This window comes from Balaenoptera physalus, assembly GCF_965194825.1.
Source record: "Balaenoptera physalus genome assembly, chromosome: 6".
NCBI lineage: Eukaryota > Metazoa > Chordata > Mammalia > Artiodactyla > Balaenopteridae > Balaenoptera > Balaenoptera physalus.
The window spans coordinates 93,666,420-93,685,381 of NC_138885.1; the positions used below are offsets into that span (position 1 = coordinate 93,666,420).

Genomic DNA, 18,962 nt, shown 5'->3' on the forward strand with positions numbered 1-18,962 from the left:
TTGTAGAGCTGGTTTGGTGGTGCTGAATTCTCTTAGCTTTTGCTTATCTGTAAACCTTTTGATTTCTCCGTCAAATCTGAATGAGATCCTTGCTGGGTAGAGTAATCTTGGTGGTGGTAGGTTCTTTCCTTTCATCACTTTTTTTTTTTTTTTTTTAACATCTTTATTGAAGTATAATTGCCTTACAATGGTGTGTTAGCTTCTGCTTTATAACAAAGTGAATCAGTTATACATATACAATATGTTCCCATTTCTCTTCCCTCTTGCATCTCCCTCCCTCCCACCCTCCCCATCCCACCCCTCTAGGTGGTCACAAAGCACCGAGCTGATCTCCCTGTGCTATGCGGCTGTTTCCCACTAGCTATCTATTTTACATTTGGTAGTGTATATATGTCCATGACACTCTCTTACCCTGTCACATCTCACCCCACCCCCTCCCCATATCCTCAAGTCCATTCTCTAGTAGGTCTGTGTCTTTATTCCCGTCTTGCCACTAGGTTGTTCATGGCCTTTTTTTTTTTTTTTTTTCCCTTAGATTCCGTATATATGTGTTAGCATACTGTATTTGTTTTTCTCTTTCTGACTTACTTCACTCTGTATGACAGACTCTAACTCCATCTACCTCATTACAAATACCTCCATTTCATTTCTTTTTATGGCTGAGTAATATTCCATTGTATATATGTGCCACATCTTCTTTATCCATTCATCTGTCAATGGATATTTAGGTTGCTTCCATGTCCTGGCTATCATCACTTTAAGTATATCATGCCACTCCCTTCTGGCTTGTAGAGTTTGTGCTGAGAAATCAGCTGTTAACCTTTTGGGAGTTCCCTTGTATGTTATTTGTCATTTTTCCCTTGCTGCTTTCAGTAATTTTTCTTTGTCTTTAATTTTTGCCAGTTTGATTACTGTGTGTCTCAGTGTGTTTCTCTTTGGGTTTATCCTGTATGGGACTCTGCGCTCCTGGACTTGGGTGGCTATTTCCTTTCCCATGTTAGGGAAGTTTTCGACTATAACCTCTTCAAATATTTTCTCTCGTCCTTTCTCTCTTCTCCTTCTGGGACCCCTATAATGCGAATGTTGTTGCATTTAATGTTGTCCCAGAGGTCTCTTAGGCTGTCTTCATTTCTTTTCATTCTTTTTCTTTTTTCTGTTCCCCAGCAGTGAATTCCACCATTCTGTCTTCCAGGTCACTTATCCGTTCTTCTGCCTCAGTTATTCTGTTATTGATTCTTTGTAGTGTAGTTTTCATTTCAGTTATTGTATTGTTCCTCTCTGTTTGTTTGTTCTTTAATTCGTCTATGTCTTTGTTAAGCATTTCTTGCATCTTCTCGATCTTTGCCTCCATTCTTTTTCTGAGGTCCTGGATCATCTTCACTATCATTATTCTGAATTCTTTTTCTGGAAGGTTGCCTATCTCCACTTCATTTAGTTGTTTTTCTGGGGTTTTATCTTGTTCCTTCATCTGGTACATAGCCCTCTGCCTTTTCATCTTGTCTATCTTTCTGTGAATGTGGTTTTTGTTCCACAGGCTGCAGGATTATAGGTCTTCTTCTGCTGTCTGCCCTCTGGTGGATGAGGCTATCTCAGAGGCTTGTGCAAGTTCCCTGATGGGAGCGACTGGTGGTGGGTAGAGCTGACTGTTGCTCTGGTGGGCAGAGCTCAGTAAAACTTTAATCTGCTTGACTGCTGATGGGTGTGGCTGGGTTCCCTCCCTGTTGGTTGTTTGGCCTGAGGCAACCCAACACTGGTGCCTACCTGGGCTCTTTGGTGGGGCTAATGGCGGACTCTGGGAGGGCTCACTCCAAGGAGTACTTCCCAGAACTTCTGCTGCCAGTGTCGTTGTCCCCACGGTGAGCCACAGCCACCGCCCGCCTCTGCAGGAGACCCTCCAACACTAGCAGGTAGGTCTGGTTCAGTCTCCCCTGAGGTCAGTGCTCCTTCCCCTGGGTCCTGATGCGCACACTACTTTGTGTGTGTCCTCCAAGAGTGGAGTCTCTATTTCTCCCAGTCCTGTCGGAGTCCTGCCATCAAATCCCACTAGCCTTCAAAGTTTGATTCTCTAGGAATTCCTCCTCCCGTTGCCGGACCCCCAAGTTGGGAACCTGACGTGGGGCTCAGAACCTTCACTCCAGTGGGTGGACTTCTGTGGTATAAGTGTTCTCCAGTCTGTGAGTCACCCACCCAGCAGTTATGGGATTTGATTTTACTCTGATTACGCCCCTCCTACCGTCTCATTGTGGCTTCTCCTTTGTCTTTGGATGTGGGGTATCTTTTTTGGTGAGTTCCATGTCTTCCTGTCCATGATTGTCCAGCAGCTAGTTGTGATTCTGGTGTTCTCGCAAGAGGGAGTGAGAGCATGTCCTTCTCCTCCGCCATCTTGGTTCCTAATCTGTAAATAGTTTTAAAAGCGCATTTGTATGTGGTATCTAAACTTCATAACAATGTTCAGATTAGATATGGCAAATTCCATTCCTTTTTTTATAGATGAGGAAACTGAAGTTCAAAGATTAATTTTATTTCTTTACATTTGCATAACCCTGAGTAATTCACAAAACTGTAAGGGTAGAGATTATTATATTTAATATACAAATGAGACTCAGTAAATTAATTGATTTGCCAAGATGATTAGTAAATGACAGAACTAAATTTGAACTAGAAGTGAAGTAGTTTTTTGATTCAGTGTCTGAACATTATTCCATTATATACTATAAAGTTCTAAAAAAAATACATGTCATAATTTTGTTAAGTCTTGTAAAATAGAGAAGTTAAAACCATAATCTTCTATTTATGTGAAATGTTCAGAATTGGCAAATCCATAGTGACGGAAAGTAGTTTAATGGTTGTCAGGGGATGGGAGGGAGTGGAAATTGGGGAGTGATGGCTAGTGAGTATGTAGTTTCTTTTGAGGATGATGAAAATGTTCCAGAGTTAGATAATGTGAATGGTTGCACAACTCTGTGAATATTTTAAAAAGACCACTGAATTGTATATTTAAAAGGGTGAATTTTATGGTATATGAATTATATCTCAATAAATCTGTTAATAAAGCCATACTCCTGGTTTGTCTTGATCAATTTTTAAGCCATAAAGTGCTTTTTTTTTTAATAGGTTAGGAACAAAGTATATAGCAGACTGTTGTCACTTCATTCTCCAAATAGTTATGGAACCAGATCACCACAGGAGTTATTCAAAGCATCAGGATTGACACAGGTAGGAAATTTTATTTAAGTCACTGATTTGGTGTTCATTTTATATCTCAGACTTTTGCTTAGAAGTAAAACTTCCTCTTTCAATTATTTTATTTTGGTTATGCAACTGCTCTTCTTCCATTCAGATTGATCTTATGAATTATCTTTGAATCTTTCTGTTTCCCTCACACATAACAGTGCCCTGTCTCCAGTTCGCATGTCATTCAGTTCATGGGCATATCTTATAAATTCTTCTTTTTTAATAGTGTTCTTTTTAAAAAGCAGCACACAGGGTTTTTTTCTTAATAATAAAAATAATCCGTGCACAAGAAAAAAATGGGAAAATAGAAAAGACACCATGGAAAAAAGGCAAAAAAAAAAAAAATTCTCCAATCCTTCTATCTGCCAAAGCTAACTGATGCTTTTGTGTATTTTATCCTCACATATATCCCAACATCTCTTGAATTTACACTGTCCAAAGCCAAAGAAAGGCCCTTGTTTTTTGCTCTCCAGGGTTTTAGTAGTCTTCCAGTTAGGTTCTCTTGCCTCCTGGCTCTCTCCTTCCTCCTACGTATGTGTTAATCTTTAAATGTCGCTCTTGCTCAAAAGCCATCAGCAATTGTTTCCTATTGTTTATGGAATAAGCTTTATTTAATAGATTATATTTCCTGCTTTCTGTGGAATAAACTTTATTCATTAAAGTACTGTTTCCTCAGTTTGGCACTCAAGTACAGTTATAATTGGGCTTTCTATAAAATCTGTATACATAGATTCATTTCTCACCATTTCCCATAAATATGTCCTTTGCTTAAGGCACACAGTAAACTTAAAGGTGTGTATTAATCTGTCAGCAAAATGCTTGAGCATGCCTATACTGTGTAGAGTAATTAGTAGTCTAAGTATAGTAAGGTGATTAAAAAAATAATGTTTATGTCTTCCTTTAGAAAATTTTTATATCTGTTATAGCAAAATCCCAAAATCCCTTTGCTCTATAAAAGTAGTTTTCTGAATATAGTTAATATAATGTTTATTTAAAATTTGTAGATCATTTTAGTACATTGAGATACTGATTTTTTAATATTTACACTTATGAAAATTTCAATTTATGACAAAAATTTCAAATTTGGGCAGTCCTTCTAGAATTAAAAAGTTTTAAGATATTCAAACAAAATACTTTTTAACTGAAGAAAAGACTTAATTCTTATAGAAGACCTTTTAGATTGTAGTGTAGGAACTTTCTTTTCCTTTTCTAGAGACAAATTTTTAAAAGGAAGTGAATTTAGGAAAAGCATATTGATTTTACCTCCCTGTTAAATATTTTTTAAAGCTTCATTCCTTTATCAAAAAGATGATAGAGATAATGGGAACAAAAGATTATTTTAGTACTGTCAGTAATAGTTACTGATTTCTAAGAGATATAGATTAATTTTGATTTTTTCTTTTTTTGTGCTGTCTAGAAATGGGTAAACAGAGAGATATCAAATTTTGACTACCTCATTCAATTAAATACAATGGCAGGACGAACCTATAATGACCTTGCACAGTATCCTGTGGTGAGTTTTATATAAATCTTATAAATATGGAATTACCTTTCAGTTTTCTAATACACAAAATATATGTGGATGATATCTAGTTTTTATTTTTAAAAAGATATAAAAACTGATTTTGCCTTTCTGTATATTTCTACCCTGCTATTTTCAAGAAGTATGTAAATATGAAGAGTATTTTAAAAATAAAAACCCTTTTTCTTTCACTTCATTGAAAATATTCCAGTGGAATTACCGGAAATAATGCTTCTGGTTATTGAACTAAAGATGAATAAACATTTGCAACAGGGAAGAAATAAAGACTATCCCTTTTTGTCTTAGATAAGCATTTATATTAGATATGGAGATGGTAGCCTCTCTAAGAAGGAATGTCTAAATTGTAAATTGTGGCTCTTTTAGTTCCCCTGGATTTTACAAGATTATACTTCAGAAGAGTTGGATCTTAATAACCCATCTGTATTTCGAGATCTATCCAAACCAATTGGGGTAGTTAATGATAAAAATGCCAAAGCCATGCGAGAAAAGTAAGTGCTTTTCATCCCTTTTGAAAGATGCCCATAGCTTGTTTGAATTTGTATTGATTTCTGCTATGGCCAACCAAGTGTTACTTTTTTTAAATGCACACTACTTTTGATAATCAGAGTCTGGTAATTCCTTCACTGAGTTTTCTTGAAAATACATCAGTTGTCCTTCAAATATCTTAACTATAGTCTGTGTATTTTCCTTCATTACCAAAGTTAAATTGATATTGTTTAGAATTTCTTTCACCTTGTAATAAGTATGTGCTAAAAGGTAATAGGTTCTTGAAATTTTTCTCCCCAGGTATTTTAGACTTAATAACCTACAAATCTAACATTCCATCTAATATAATATTTTGGTGGATATAAAATTAATAATACTAACCTGTTGTTCACCAATAATGTGAATAAAGCACAGTGAAATGTGTGAAAATTTAGAAAGTGATATTTGAATAAGGAAAGGAAATATTTATAGTTCTATATATTTATGAGCCACCCTGTAAACGTCTCATACTTTTTTTTTTATCCAAAGCCAGCTGCTGACAGTAAAAAATAATCTAATTTTAATTTTCCTTTTTCTCCGTGTGAACTTGTGGATGACTTGTCAGTTATGACTTCTAGTAATAAAGACAAAGAGCAGTTCTGCAAACAAACTTAGTTGTAGATTTATTTGAGGGTTGATGGTACATTATTTCCCCCCCCCCCCCTTTTTGTTTGCAGATCTTCCCCAGGACTTTTTGCAGTGTTTAATATTTGATGTACTAAATGGAATTTTGCTGTGTATATATTACCCTACTGCCATTAGTCAAACTGTTAACACTATTCCACAGGAAATACTGATCATATAAATTAACTTATTTTATAGATAATCAAAGATACAATTTAATTTAAATTTCAGTAGTATATTTTTTTGCATAGGTACAAATGACTTTGACCCGAAAACTTTCTTTATTCTCCTGAATATTAATGATTTCTATGTAAAAGGAAATTGACCTTAGCTTGATGAACTGATCAGTATTTTGGTTTTAAAATGTCAGTGTTTATTGCTTCCAAAAAACTGTTCATTCTTATTTAGATATTATACCCACTAACTCAGATGTCACCATTCAAAACAATTACAGGATCAGAGATAGTTCTTGCAGAATTATTTTATATATCCTTTGCTGATAATCTGATTTAGACCTTCTTCAATTCCACCATCGCCTTTTTTTTTCCTTTTTTAAAAAAATTTTATTAGAGTATAGTTGATTTACAGTGTTGTATTAGTTTCAGGTATACAGCAAAATGATTCAGTTATACATATACATAGATTCTTCTTTTTCAGATTCTTTTCTCATATAGGTTATCACAGAATATTGAGTAGAGTTCCCCGTGCTATACACATCTCCTTCTTTTACCTTTAGATCATTAGACATTCATTTTTACAATTCTTGACTGACCTTCTGTATTTTTTTCCCTTATCTTGGCCACAAAAGGATGTCTAATTATCACATGCTTACAATAAGCAGAAAAATAGAAACAACCTAAATATCTATAAGTAAATAGTTAAATTGTTGTATATTTGTACATCTGCTTGTTATAAATACCGTGTACCTGTTAAAAATAGACTATTCTGTCGTTTTGTAAGATTTAAAAAAATTTTTATTGTCGTGTAGTTGATTTACAATGTTGTTAGTTTCTGCTGTACAGCAAAGTGAATCAATTATACATATTTTGTAAGATATTAATAGAAAATTGTTAGATGAAAAAATAAGCTGTGAACAATATATAATGTATAGTGGTTTTATATTAAAATATATATTTATATTAAAATATATATTAATTCATAATTCAGGATTGACACATATTCATCAAAATGTTAATATTAATTATCTCTGGGAAGTGCAATTATAATTGATTTTAAATTTCTTCATTTTTGGTAGTTTCTCTCTGGTTTCTAATTTATCTATAATGAATATGTATTATTGCATAATACAAAAATGTTCCAAAATCCAATATTAGTGCTATTTTATTGTTCAGAAAAAAGTATTAATAAATTTTTTTTCATTTATTAACATGACGTGATGATACAAATACATAGTTTCTTAAAAACTGTGTTTTCAGCAATACAATACAAGCATATGTCCTTCTAAGTTAATTTTACTATTGTGGTTATAAAACTTTAGTTTCTTTTTTTAGATACGAAAATTTTGAGGATCCTATGGGAACTATTGATAAATTTCATTATGGTACTCACTATTCAAATTCTGCCGGGGTTATGCACTATCTTATTCGTACAGAACCATTCACCACCCTCCACATCCAGCTTCAGAGTGGAAGGTATGTTTTGGGTAAATAAGCTATTTTCTTAAGACTGTATGATAGTGTTGAGAACTCTTTGCCTTCATGTCATGTACTGTTATAACAGGGCCTTATCTTTTTTTTCTCCTCTGTTAGGTTTCGATTCATATACTAGCCCCCTAGATAAAAGCAGCCAAACTAGTTTGAGAACAGGTCACTCAAACTGACTTACACAAATGACGTTTAAGGTGAATTCCTTTTTACTGCTATCCAGTAAGATTACAAATTTCCAATAAACACATGATTAACATCGTTAGTCATCAGGGAAATTCAAATCAAAACCAAATTGAGATACCTCTTTCCCCGCATGAGGCTGGCTATAATAAAAAAGACAGATAATACCTACTGTTGATGAGTATGTCGAGAAATTGGAATAATTATGTACCGGCAGTGGGAATGTAAAATGATGCAGCCTCTGTGGAAAACAGTCTGGCAGTACTTCAAAAGGTTAAAGATAGAATTACATATTACCCAGCAATTCTACTCCTACGTATATACACCCAAGATAACTGAATACATATGTTCATGCAAACACTTGTACACAAATGTACTTAACAGCATTATTTATAATAGCCAAAATATGGAAACAACAAAAATGCCCATCAACTGGTAAAGGAGTTAATAAAATGTGGTACACCCATGCAATAGAATATTATCTGGCATGAGTTAACAAAGGGAATGAAAGATTGATATATGCTACAACATGGATGAACCTTGAAAGCAGTATGCTGAATAAAATAAGCCGGACACAAAATGCCATATATTGTATGATTTACATAAAATGTCTAAAATAGACAAATCCATAGAGACAGAAAATAGATTAGTAGTTGCTCAGGGGTGGAGGGAGAGTGAATGGAGAGTGACTGCTATTAGATGCAGGGTTTCTTTTTGGAGTGATGAAAATGTTCTAAAATTGATTGTGGTGATGGCTGCACAGCTCTGCATATACTGAAGGCCGTTGAATTGTTCACTTAGAGCAAATTATATGTATGTTAATTATGTATCAGTAAAGCTGTTCTCCCCCACCCAAACAAAAAGATTCTGCCATTAAAGCTGTACCTCTCCTTCAATTTGAATATACCATTATTAGACTTTATTGATGACACAGTCATTGACTATAATTAAATTTAGAGTTCTGCTAAGTTTAGCTCTGCTTCAAAACAAGGTTGCTAGGCATAAAGAGTCATATTAGTCATTAACTGTCACTTAGAAGTCATCATTTATGGAATAAATCCAGGAAAACACTATCAAAGGAGATGAAACAGAAGGGGTTTATGCTGTTTGTGTTTAGCCAGAACAATAAAATTGCAGCATGACCATGTGAGCTTCTTTCAACTACCATAGGCCCATGATGGAACTTGAAAATAAAGTTAAAATAAGATAATAGTATATGCAAGTAAAGTATAAAAGCTTTAGCTATAGAACTATTTCCCTAACTCACCCTATGGTTTTTAGCAAAAGAGTTTGTAAAGATACTTATGTATCAAGGATTAACTCAGCAGCATTTCCATAGATCTGTTAACTATGTATATAAATACTATAATACTTAGAGTGATATTTAAACTCTGTAATTTTAAAATATCCAAATAATATTTATTCACTTTCTGTAATAAATTTTACTGATTAAAAATTATCTCCACATGCAGGTTTGACTGTGCAGATCGACAATTCCATTCCATCCCTGCTACCTGGCAGGCTCTCATGGACAATCCATATGATGTGAAGGAACTTATTCCTGAATTCTTCTATTTCCCAGAATTTTTGGAAAATCAAAATCGTAAGAAATAGGAGATTAAAAATTGGACTGAACAGGTCCCAATGGAGAATCCTGAAAAATATCTTTTAGGACATTTTTATGATGACCTCTAGATTATTTAAGGTTCATTCTGTCGTGTATTATTCAGTGACAGGGCTTGAATCATGTTCAGGTACTAGTCTTATCTTCTATGGAAGTGCTACAGTGAATAAGATAAATGAGTCAAATTTGAATTGGTAAGAGAATTTATCAGAGTACAGTGTTTACTAGAGAAGCAAAAAATGGCTATATGCTATTTCAGCTATAAATCTCCATGGGTTAAAAGTGTTTGAGTTAGATAAGATGAAGATTTATACCAGGGGTCAGCAAACTATAGGTTCATGGGCCAAACCTGTGGGCAGACCCATGTGTTTATAAATAAAGTTTTATTGGAATACAACTAGCCAATTCATTTACATAAACTGTGGCTGCTTTCACAGTATAATGGCAGATTTGAGTAATTGCAACAGAGACCATAGGGCTCACAAAGCCAAAAATATTTATTCTTTGACCCTTTGTAGAAGTTTGCTGACTCCTTTTACAGCAGAAGACAGGAGGCAAGTTGAAAATAATGACTGGGTATAAGTTACCACAATATTTGAAAAACCATATTATGTTTTTGAAGAAAAGAATCATAGAGTGAAATATAGTCTTTAAAAATGTCCAAATACTTTTTCTATGAGGTAGTTTTAGATTTATTTTAAGTACAAATAAGGAAATTGGCAAGGTTCTTACTACTGGTGTCCTTTAGGGAAATTCCAGTGTCAAAGGGCTGTTACAACTTCTTTTTCCTCCCCTAGCACGTAATGTTAATGTTTGACCCTTTGCTTGCTCAGTAGTATTGTTTGTTCTGCTGGTGAAAGCATATCCAGGACTTCATGACCTTCAGTTGTGCACTCTGGGGCAAGTTGTTGGAGGCAAGGCATCTAATTCTCAGAGTAAGGCAGTTAGAAGTGGTCACCTTCAGAAAATCAGATGCAACTGTTGACTAAGTGTGATCCTAGACTCTTAGTCAGCCAGAGGATTGGAGTCTTCTAAAGCAGGGTGTCTGGGATAGTAAGAATGAGCAGATTAAATTTGGATACAGAATTTAAGGTTTGCCTAGCTTGACAGTTACTCACATTCACCACAGCTAGTTGCTGTCTTGTACTACTGTCCTGGTGGCCTCCAATTCTAATTATACATTGCCTCTTTTTGAAATGAGCTGGGTAGGAGAAAGCAAAGTATGTTAGAGTGACAACAAATATTAATAAAACCGACTCAAAATTGTGCAAGCAAGAAAATTTTAGTACTTTCCATAATAAAAATCCTGAGATATGGTAACTTAACAACATCATCAAAGCCAAGTTCTTTCTGTATTTTTACTCTGCTGGTCTGGGTGTTTTGGCTTTGTTCTTAGCTAGTTACTGTCATGATTGCAAATAACTAAAGCAATTCTAGGCATCATAGGCAGATACAACAGTGTCTTAGAAAGAAGTGGGACTTTTAATTCTTTGTGTCCTTTCTTAAATTTGAGAAACCCTTTCTCATAATCTCCCTTCACTGTCCAGAGCTGGGTCATATACCAGTCCCTATGCCAGTCACCTGCAACAAGCATGAAATATAGGGCAGGATGGATACGTGAATAAAAGCAAGGTTCTTCTGCCAGATAAGGAGGAATGGCTATCAGGTGGCCAACAATATCTGCTATACAGTAGTTGGGTTAAGGCCACACACCCTGTGCATCCTGTCATTCTGTGACACTTAAACCTCTCTTCAGCTTTAAGGGCACACTGATATTTTTAGGCAGCATCTTTAATGAAGGTCTTTTGTGTTAACACTTCTCCCTTTCCATACTGTATGAACAAGAAAATCTCATCTTTGGGACAATTTTGTCAAAAGTACTGTGTTCTGACTAGAATGAGCAAATCTTTACATCAGTATCTGCTTAAAATAGTGGTATATAAATATATTGTTCTTCCGTAAGACAAACAAGTCATTTTAAGTTGTAAGTTACACCAAAAAGCTCTAAGGAGCTCTAGTTTGTAAATTAACCATTAGAAGGACTATGTTAATTATTTTTAATGTAAGAAGAATGCTTACTGTTGCATTTTTGTTCAGGTTAAGGGTTTTGGTCATAACTATAATTTCCTCCACTTTTTTCAGCAAAAAAACTATTATCTGATTTACTTTCTAATAACTAATTTTAAACTATCTTATTTTCATTTACCTTTTTAATCAACTGATAAAATGCATTCCAATAAATAAGAATTATTTTTACCTGTTCAATAAATTTATATCAAGAAGGGAACTTGATGGGGGGAGGGATAGATTGGGAGTTTGGGTTTGACATGTACACAGGGCTATATTTAAAATAGATAGCCAACAAGGACATGCTGTATAGCACAGGGAACTCTGCTCAATACTCTAATAGCCTTAATGGGAAAAGAATTTGAAAAAGAATAGATACGTGTATATGTATGGCTGAGTTGCTTTGCTGTGCATGTGAAGCTAACACGGCATTGTTGATCAACTATACTCCAATATAAAATAAAAATTTTAAAAAAAGAGAAAGGAACTTGATTCTCACCTTTTACTCTTAATAAAAGAGGAAGAAAAGCCTTCAGTTTTGCCAAGGAATATACCTTTTTATTTGTTTTACTTGATTTATTTAAATCTAAAATGATTTGATACATTTATCTTTTACATGTCTTAGAATTTAACTTGGGTCGTCTACAAGTTTCCAGAGAACTAGTAAATGATGTCATTCTCCCCAAATGGGCTAAGTCAGCTGAAGATTTCATCTATAAACATAGGAAAGCTCTGGTAAGATTTCTGTGTTTAGTTATTAGACAAATCAATAAGATAAAGATACATGTGTTTTCCAGAGGATGATGGAATAAAGTATATCTATTATTTTCCTGGATTAATTTGTAATCTATTATATGTGCTTTTTTAGAAAGTATAATATAGTAATTTATTTTGAGGTTATGGATCTTCTGATATAGTGAGACCATAGTAGTACAGTCCCATGGATATATGCAAAAAATTTTTTTTTCACTTCTATAAGATATCTACCTATTGTATGTGAAACTATTTCGGTCACCAAGCTGGTATAGTTTGATTTTCACAGTTCCCACATTTGTTTCAAATCTAACAAGAATAAGTACTTTTTTTTTTCCTCTGAAGGATTCCAGTAAGTTTTTAATAAGACAGCTAAATAAATCCTAAATGCCACTTAAAAATTTTACTAGTTTTTTTTTTTTTCAAACTATAACCCAGGTACTATTTTTTATTTTATTTATTTATTTATTTATTTATTAAACATTTTTTTAACTTTTTGGCTGTGTTGGGTCTTCGTTTCTGTGCGAGGGCTTTCTCTAGTTGCGGCAAGTGGGGGCCACTCTTCATCGCGGTGCGCAGGCCTCTCACTATCGTGGCCTCTCCTGTTGCGGAGCACAGGCTCCAGATGCGCAGGCTCAGTAGTTGTGGCTCACAGGCCTAGTAGCTCCGCGGCATGTGGGATCTTCCCAGACCAGGGCTCGAACCCATGTCCCCTGCATTGGCAGGCAGATTCTCAACCCCCGCGCCACCAGGGAAGACCCAATTTTACTAGTTTTTTAGCTAAATTTCCATTTTGGAATTGAAGGACTAGTGAGAGTTAGTTTAATGTTGCTATTGTGTTATTATCTTGCAGATTATGCTTTTTCCCCCCACAAGAGCCCACTTAGCTTTCTATCTAAACTGAAATGTTACAGATTCTGAAACTAAATAGGCCAGTACTTGGAAACATTCCTTGTCATTAGTACATAGTTAGTCAAGTTTACAAAATGCAGGATTACATTATAACATTTGTAAGCAGTAACCCCATGCATGAATAAGGAATTGGGAAAAAATAAAACAACTCTGAAAAATAATCCGTTACTTTTTAACTAGGCAGGAATTTCTCAGAGGCTTCCTTCTGTGTTATCTATGACAGTAAGCAGGGGTCCAGGATTTTAGGAAGACATACTCCTCATTAATAAGAGGTTGAAGTTTGTGTTTCAGTTACGTATTGCCGTGTAACAAACTATCCCAAAATTTAGTGGCTTAAAACTATAGCCATGGGGCTTCCCTGGTGGCGCAGTGGTTGAGAATCTGCCTGCCAATGCAGGGGACACGGGTTAGAGCCCTGGTCTGGGAAGATCCCACATGCCACGGAGCAACTAGGCCCGTGAGCCACAACTACTGAGCCTGCGCGTCTGGAGCCTGTGCTCCGCAACAAAAGAGACCGCGATAATGAGAGGTCCGCGCACTGCGATGAAGAGTGGCCCCCGCTTGCCGCAACTAGAGAAAGCCCTCACACAGAAACAAAGACCCAATACAACCAAAAATAAATAATAAATAAATAAATAATAAATAAAAATTAAAAAAAAATAATGCTGAACAACGTCATCAATAAAGGCATTATTCCTTAAAAAAAAAAAAAACTATAGCCATTTTATTATTTCTCACGCTTATGTGAGGTGACTTGCCTCAACTAGGCAATTCTTCTGATCTTGCTTAAGTTTCTCATCCCCTTGCAGTCATATGGCAGCTGAGGTTGGAGTCATCTGGAGGCTGCATTGAGACACTGGGATGCTGACTTTTTTCCCTCTCCCTGTAGTCTCAGGATATCTCCTCTTCATGTGGTCTCTCTAACTGATTAGCCAGACTTCTTAGCTGGCAGCTCAAGGCCCCCCAAGAATGCAAAAATGGAAGCTTCTACACTTTCTTAAGGCCTAAGGCTGTGAACTGTCACAGTATCACTTCTGCCTTCTTGTCATGGTTAAATAGTAACAGGATCAGTGCAGATTCCAGAGGAAAGAAAGTAAACTCCATCTCTTAATGGTTGGAGTGAGAAAGAATTTGCAACTATCTTTAATCCACCATACACAGGCTGCCCTCTGGCCATGAAGTATTTACATTCCTTCTACATGCAAAATGTACATACTTCCTCTCAAGACCTTCCCAAAGTCTCAGCTCATTAGGGCAGGGTTCTGCAGACTTTTTCCGTAAAGGACCAGCTAGTAAATATTTTCATTGGCTGTAAACTTAGTCTGTGTTGAAATTCTGCCATTGTAGTGCAAAAGAAAATGGGGGTATGGCTGTGTTCTGCTAATCTACAAATCTGGCTGCTAGTAAGGTTTGGCCCACAAACAGTAGTTTGCTGATCCTTGCATAAAGGCATGAGGCCTGAAGTCCAGAATCTTATTAGCCATCTAAATCAGATCCATGTGTGGATGAAACTACTACAGTATCTCCTCTTGGATCTGAAGACTGAAGTAAGGAGACAAGTTATCTGCCCCCCATGTAACAGTGGTGTAACAAGGACAGGAAAACTATAATGGACACTAACATTAAAAAGGAAGCGAGAAAACAGAGGCATCTAGCCTCTTGTTTATAACAATTCAGAATTCCAGCAGGGGCATGCTCTCAGTTACTTTACTAGGGCCCAGTGCTATTCCCTGATATTGGTTCTCCATGGATCTTTTTGTTCTACCCTTGGGCTCTTGGCTTTTCACTCTGAGTCATTCTTTTCCATAAAAACTAAAACAAAAAACATTGTTTACAAGAGTATCTTTGCAAGCCTCTTTCCTAACCGTGATAAGCTGGAAGCCAAATTCTCTTTTATTTTTTGAACAGTTTTTAACTTTTTCGGCTTGAATTAATGCAATTTCTTTAAAAATGTTATGGGTTTCTTATGCATCAACTCTGTTGGGCAAAAACCATTGCACATTACGAGATAGTCATTATCTCCTTGGGCTGAGTGGGAGGCTACAATGCTCTATTGTCTAGTTGAGTGGGTCTGTGACACACAACCTAAAATCTTTGAGATCTCAGCAGATTGTTTTTTAGCCACACTCCTGATCTAAACTTTTCCCCAAGGCCATATTTTACTGGAAACATTCTGATTTAAGCATTAACTTAGGCCATTTCTCGCTTTGAGAGTCTTTGCTTTCTAGTGATCCTGGAAATGAGAAATAATTTTCGTACCCAGCAAGACCCAGCTCCTTTATATAGTTTTTAAATTATGCTTAAAACCCAAACAGTTCATTTTTAAAACTCATCCTTGCTCCTCCCACACATAATCACAGGCAGCTAAAAGAAGCCAATTAGCATTTAAAAACATTCTGTCTGGAAATCTCTGTCCCCAGATCCAAGAGTTCATTAGGTACCCTTTCTATCTTTCATGTAACGAAAACATGAGTTCCCTTTTCTCCTGTCTCCAATAACAATTTTCTTATGGTCTTTCAACTCCTCACTAACAGGCTCCGGGTTCTTTAAGCCTCTGCCTGCCACCAAGTTCACCTCTTAGTTGGCGGTGTTGGGGGAGTGTGGAAGGAGTGATTTTTCAGCTATCTTTAATCCACCCCACTGCGGTTTCCTTGTTTCCTTGAATTGAATTTCTGGACTATTTCAGTGGAATTTTCACAACAAAGATGTATTCCACAGCTATCATTAATTTTTTTGTTGTTCATATTTGGGCTATAAGAATATTTGTTATTTTCTTCACCCATTAGTTAGGAGATGTATATGTAGTAAATATTAATAAATATGTCTACATTTTACTAGACAGAATATAGTCAAATTGGATCAATGTTTAACATGATTTTGAGATAATTTTATTTACAGTGATAAGATTTGTGTGTGGAAATGCTTAAAATGCTCTTATTTTTTTAAAGGACCTATCATTACGTTGTAGTTGGAAGGTATCTCTATATTAATTGCTAAATTTGTTTTTTTTCTAGGAGTCTGAATATGTTTCTGCTCATCTTCATGAATGGATAGATCTGATTTTTGGCTATAAACAGAGGGGGCCAGCTGCAGTGGAGGCACTCAATGTTTTCTATTACTGTAGTTATGAAGGTATAAGCCTATACTTTTTCTCTTACATTATGTTAATAGAAAATATTATTTAATATGTGTTTATACATGGTATTTTGGGCATAACTATTTAACACAAGAAAGACTACATTTAAAAAATAGTTTTAATTATCTTTTCTATTTGAAAGGCTGCTGCTTTTTTAAAAAAATAGTAGTTAAAATGTAAATTATTGGTGGCATAAAAGATTTTGATCTCTGGCCATATGTGTCCTATTCAGTTGGGTCTGAATATTCTGTATTAAATTGTTAGCAGACATTAAGTAAGACTTCTTAGAATTAAAATAACAAATTCTTCCAATGTTAATAAGATGACATTATTCTAATGTTTAGCTCTGGATCAAGAACATTTTCTGAAGGCTTTGAAAGGCTTAAGAAGGTGTTCTTTCCTAATCCTTCCATAGAGCTAATAGTTCTAAAGATTATGAATAGTGTGAAGTTTTATGAATTTGAGCAGAACCCACATAACTTTTGGTAAATAGACAAGCATGTTTTTACCTTGCTGTATTCATTTGATAACAGTTTTGTAGGAGGGTAGTATAGCATGGTGGTTAGGAGCATAGACTTTGAAATCAGACTTTACCTAGTTTGGTCAGTTACTAGCTATGTAACAATAGGGATTAAGTATGGCTGGTATAATCAGTTAGCCAGAATATCACCTTGCCCAACTTTTGTTAGATAAACTAATTTATAGCAGTATTTTTGTGTGGTTATTACACTTGTTTCAGCTTAACTATCGTGAAGAAAGCAATCAGGTGTACTATGAGTATAGTGTGCATTTTTATAAGAGAAACTTTTATAGACTACCAGTTAACTTTTGTTTAAAATATTTTAGTTCTAAACAGTGGGTGGAAGTTATTTTTGTACATATTTAATATCTGAAGCTTTACTGATTTTTTAAAAATTATCTCTTTACAGTATTTTTATAAATTGATGAATGGAATAATATTTTGTTGAAAACATACTAATCAGTCTCTGATATGTTAAACAATTCTGTGGCTTGCTGATTTGTTTTCACTCTATAGTGAATTGACTACTTCTCTTGGTTTCAGGAGCTGTGGATCTAGATGCCTTAACAGATGAGAAGGAAAGAAAAGCCTTAGAAGGGATGATTAACAATTTTGGGCAAACACCTTGTCAACTGTTAAAGGTAAAGCATAAAATTTATTGATTACTGAAGTCCAGAATTTAATTGCTAAGGAATAGTACTACCAGTATTTTCAAGGTTTTTAATGATTTAAAACCTTATTTCAGAATAATGTAGAATTTGGAAAAAATTATACTGTCACTTTAAAAATAAATAGATTTAAATGATTGTTCCTATTTTGAATGACAAAATATTGCCATCAAAATCCACATATTCAGTCAATTCGTCTTAAGTCACAAAGGATTTATATTTACTCAGAAAGGCAATCACATTTATTTTGTTGTTTCTGGGAAAGGAAAAGGTGAGGTTGAAGGCCCCTGTCAGGTGAGCTATTACTCCCTCCTTTATTAAATGGAGAAGGAGCTCTAACTGAATACCAGTTAGGTTATACCATTAAAGCTGTTCTAATACTGGGACTCATTGCATGTATAAGACTTCTAGTAGCTGACATCTGCCCCCAAAGTGTTCTTACCATCCAGAGCCCAAACCCAGTCCTAAAAATCAAATTGCAAAATATATAAAATCGAAGTATAAATATTACTGTATTTCTTTTCCCATCCTAGTATCTGAAGTTAAATTATTGTCTTCCTGATGGCATACAGCTTTGGATTCATAGACATTAATCCAATATTAGTTTGCAAAGACGTCTTGATCTTTGTTAGTATATGAATTTGGAAATGAGGAATACATAATAATATACCATTTATTAAGTTGATACTTTCCTCTGCAAGCACTGTGCTAAGTGATTTACCTAACCTTCACAGTAAATATTCAATTATCCTTATTTTATATATGATGAAGCTGAATTTCATAGAAATTAATACCTAGCCTATAACACCTTAGAAAAATCAAATACTTTTTTCCAACTTTACACAACTAGAATGTGACTGGGACAGAATTTGGATGCATGATCATCTAACTCCAAATCCTTTCTTCCATGCCATGTTTCCTCTGAATTAATAGCTGTAAGCCCCCTTGTTGAACTTGTAGATCATTTTTCCATTCTTATGGGCTGTTATTTATATCCTAATTATGACACTTTCCACCTTAGTTAGTTGTACATTTATCCATTTGCCTCACTATATTATAATATGTTAAAGACGGTAACTTTTTAAAAATCATTTTTGTATCTTTCTTGCATATAGTTTATGGGCAGTAAGTATTTGTTGAATTGAAATCTCCACAGCTATAACAGCAACAGTATATCTAAACTCTGGCTTATAGATGAACTTCTGTTAATTCAGTTATCAGACCAAGATTTATAATTGTTACTATTCCTTAGCAACAGTTTGTTTGAATCCTCCAACATTGATTTTTGCAGAATATTCATATTTGAAATCAATCTTTATTCCTTACCTGCTGATAGTCAGAAGGCAAAAGTAACAGAATAAAACAGAACACTTCATTGGACTTTGAAATAGATTCTATAATATTTTTGCAGCAGCTTTACTTTTTTTTTTTTTACAAGGGCAGTGCTAATTAGTTTTTATGATAAAAAAATGACATAAAAATCAGCTTTTGATTTCAAATAAAGTGAAT

The 18,962-nt window shown here is 34.8% G+C and overlaps 1 protein-coding gene across 2 annotated transcripts in view; it reads left to right on the top strand.

Moving 5' to 3' along the window:
- The window catches only part of NBEAL1 (neurobeachin like 1), a 171,442-nt gene that overhangs the window by 122,818 nt on the left and 29,662 nt on the right, over window positions 1-18,962 (top strand). For both annotated transcript variants that reach the window (XM_082466857.1, XM_082466858.1), the window contains 8 exons: window positions 3,115-3,216; window positions 4,652-4,747; window positions 5,141-5,265; window positions 7,438-7,578; window positions 9,246-9,376; window positions 12,090-12,199; window positions 16,144-16,261; window positions 17,329-17,426. In XM_082466857.1, the coding sequence (XP_082322983.1) occupies window positions 3,115-3,216; window positions 4,652-4,747; window positions 5,141-5,265; window positions 7,438-7,578; window positions 9,246-9,376; window positions 12,090-12,199; window positions 16,144-16,261; window positions 17,329-17,426 (921 nt within the window). The remainder of the gene's footprint in view (window positions 1-3,114; window positions 3,217-4,651; window positions 4,748-5,140; window positions 5,266-7,437; window positions 7,579-9,245; window positions 9,377-12,089; window positions 12,200-16,143; window positions 16,262-17,328; window positions 17,427-18,962) is intronic.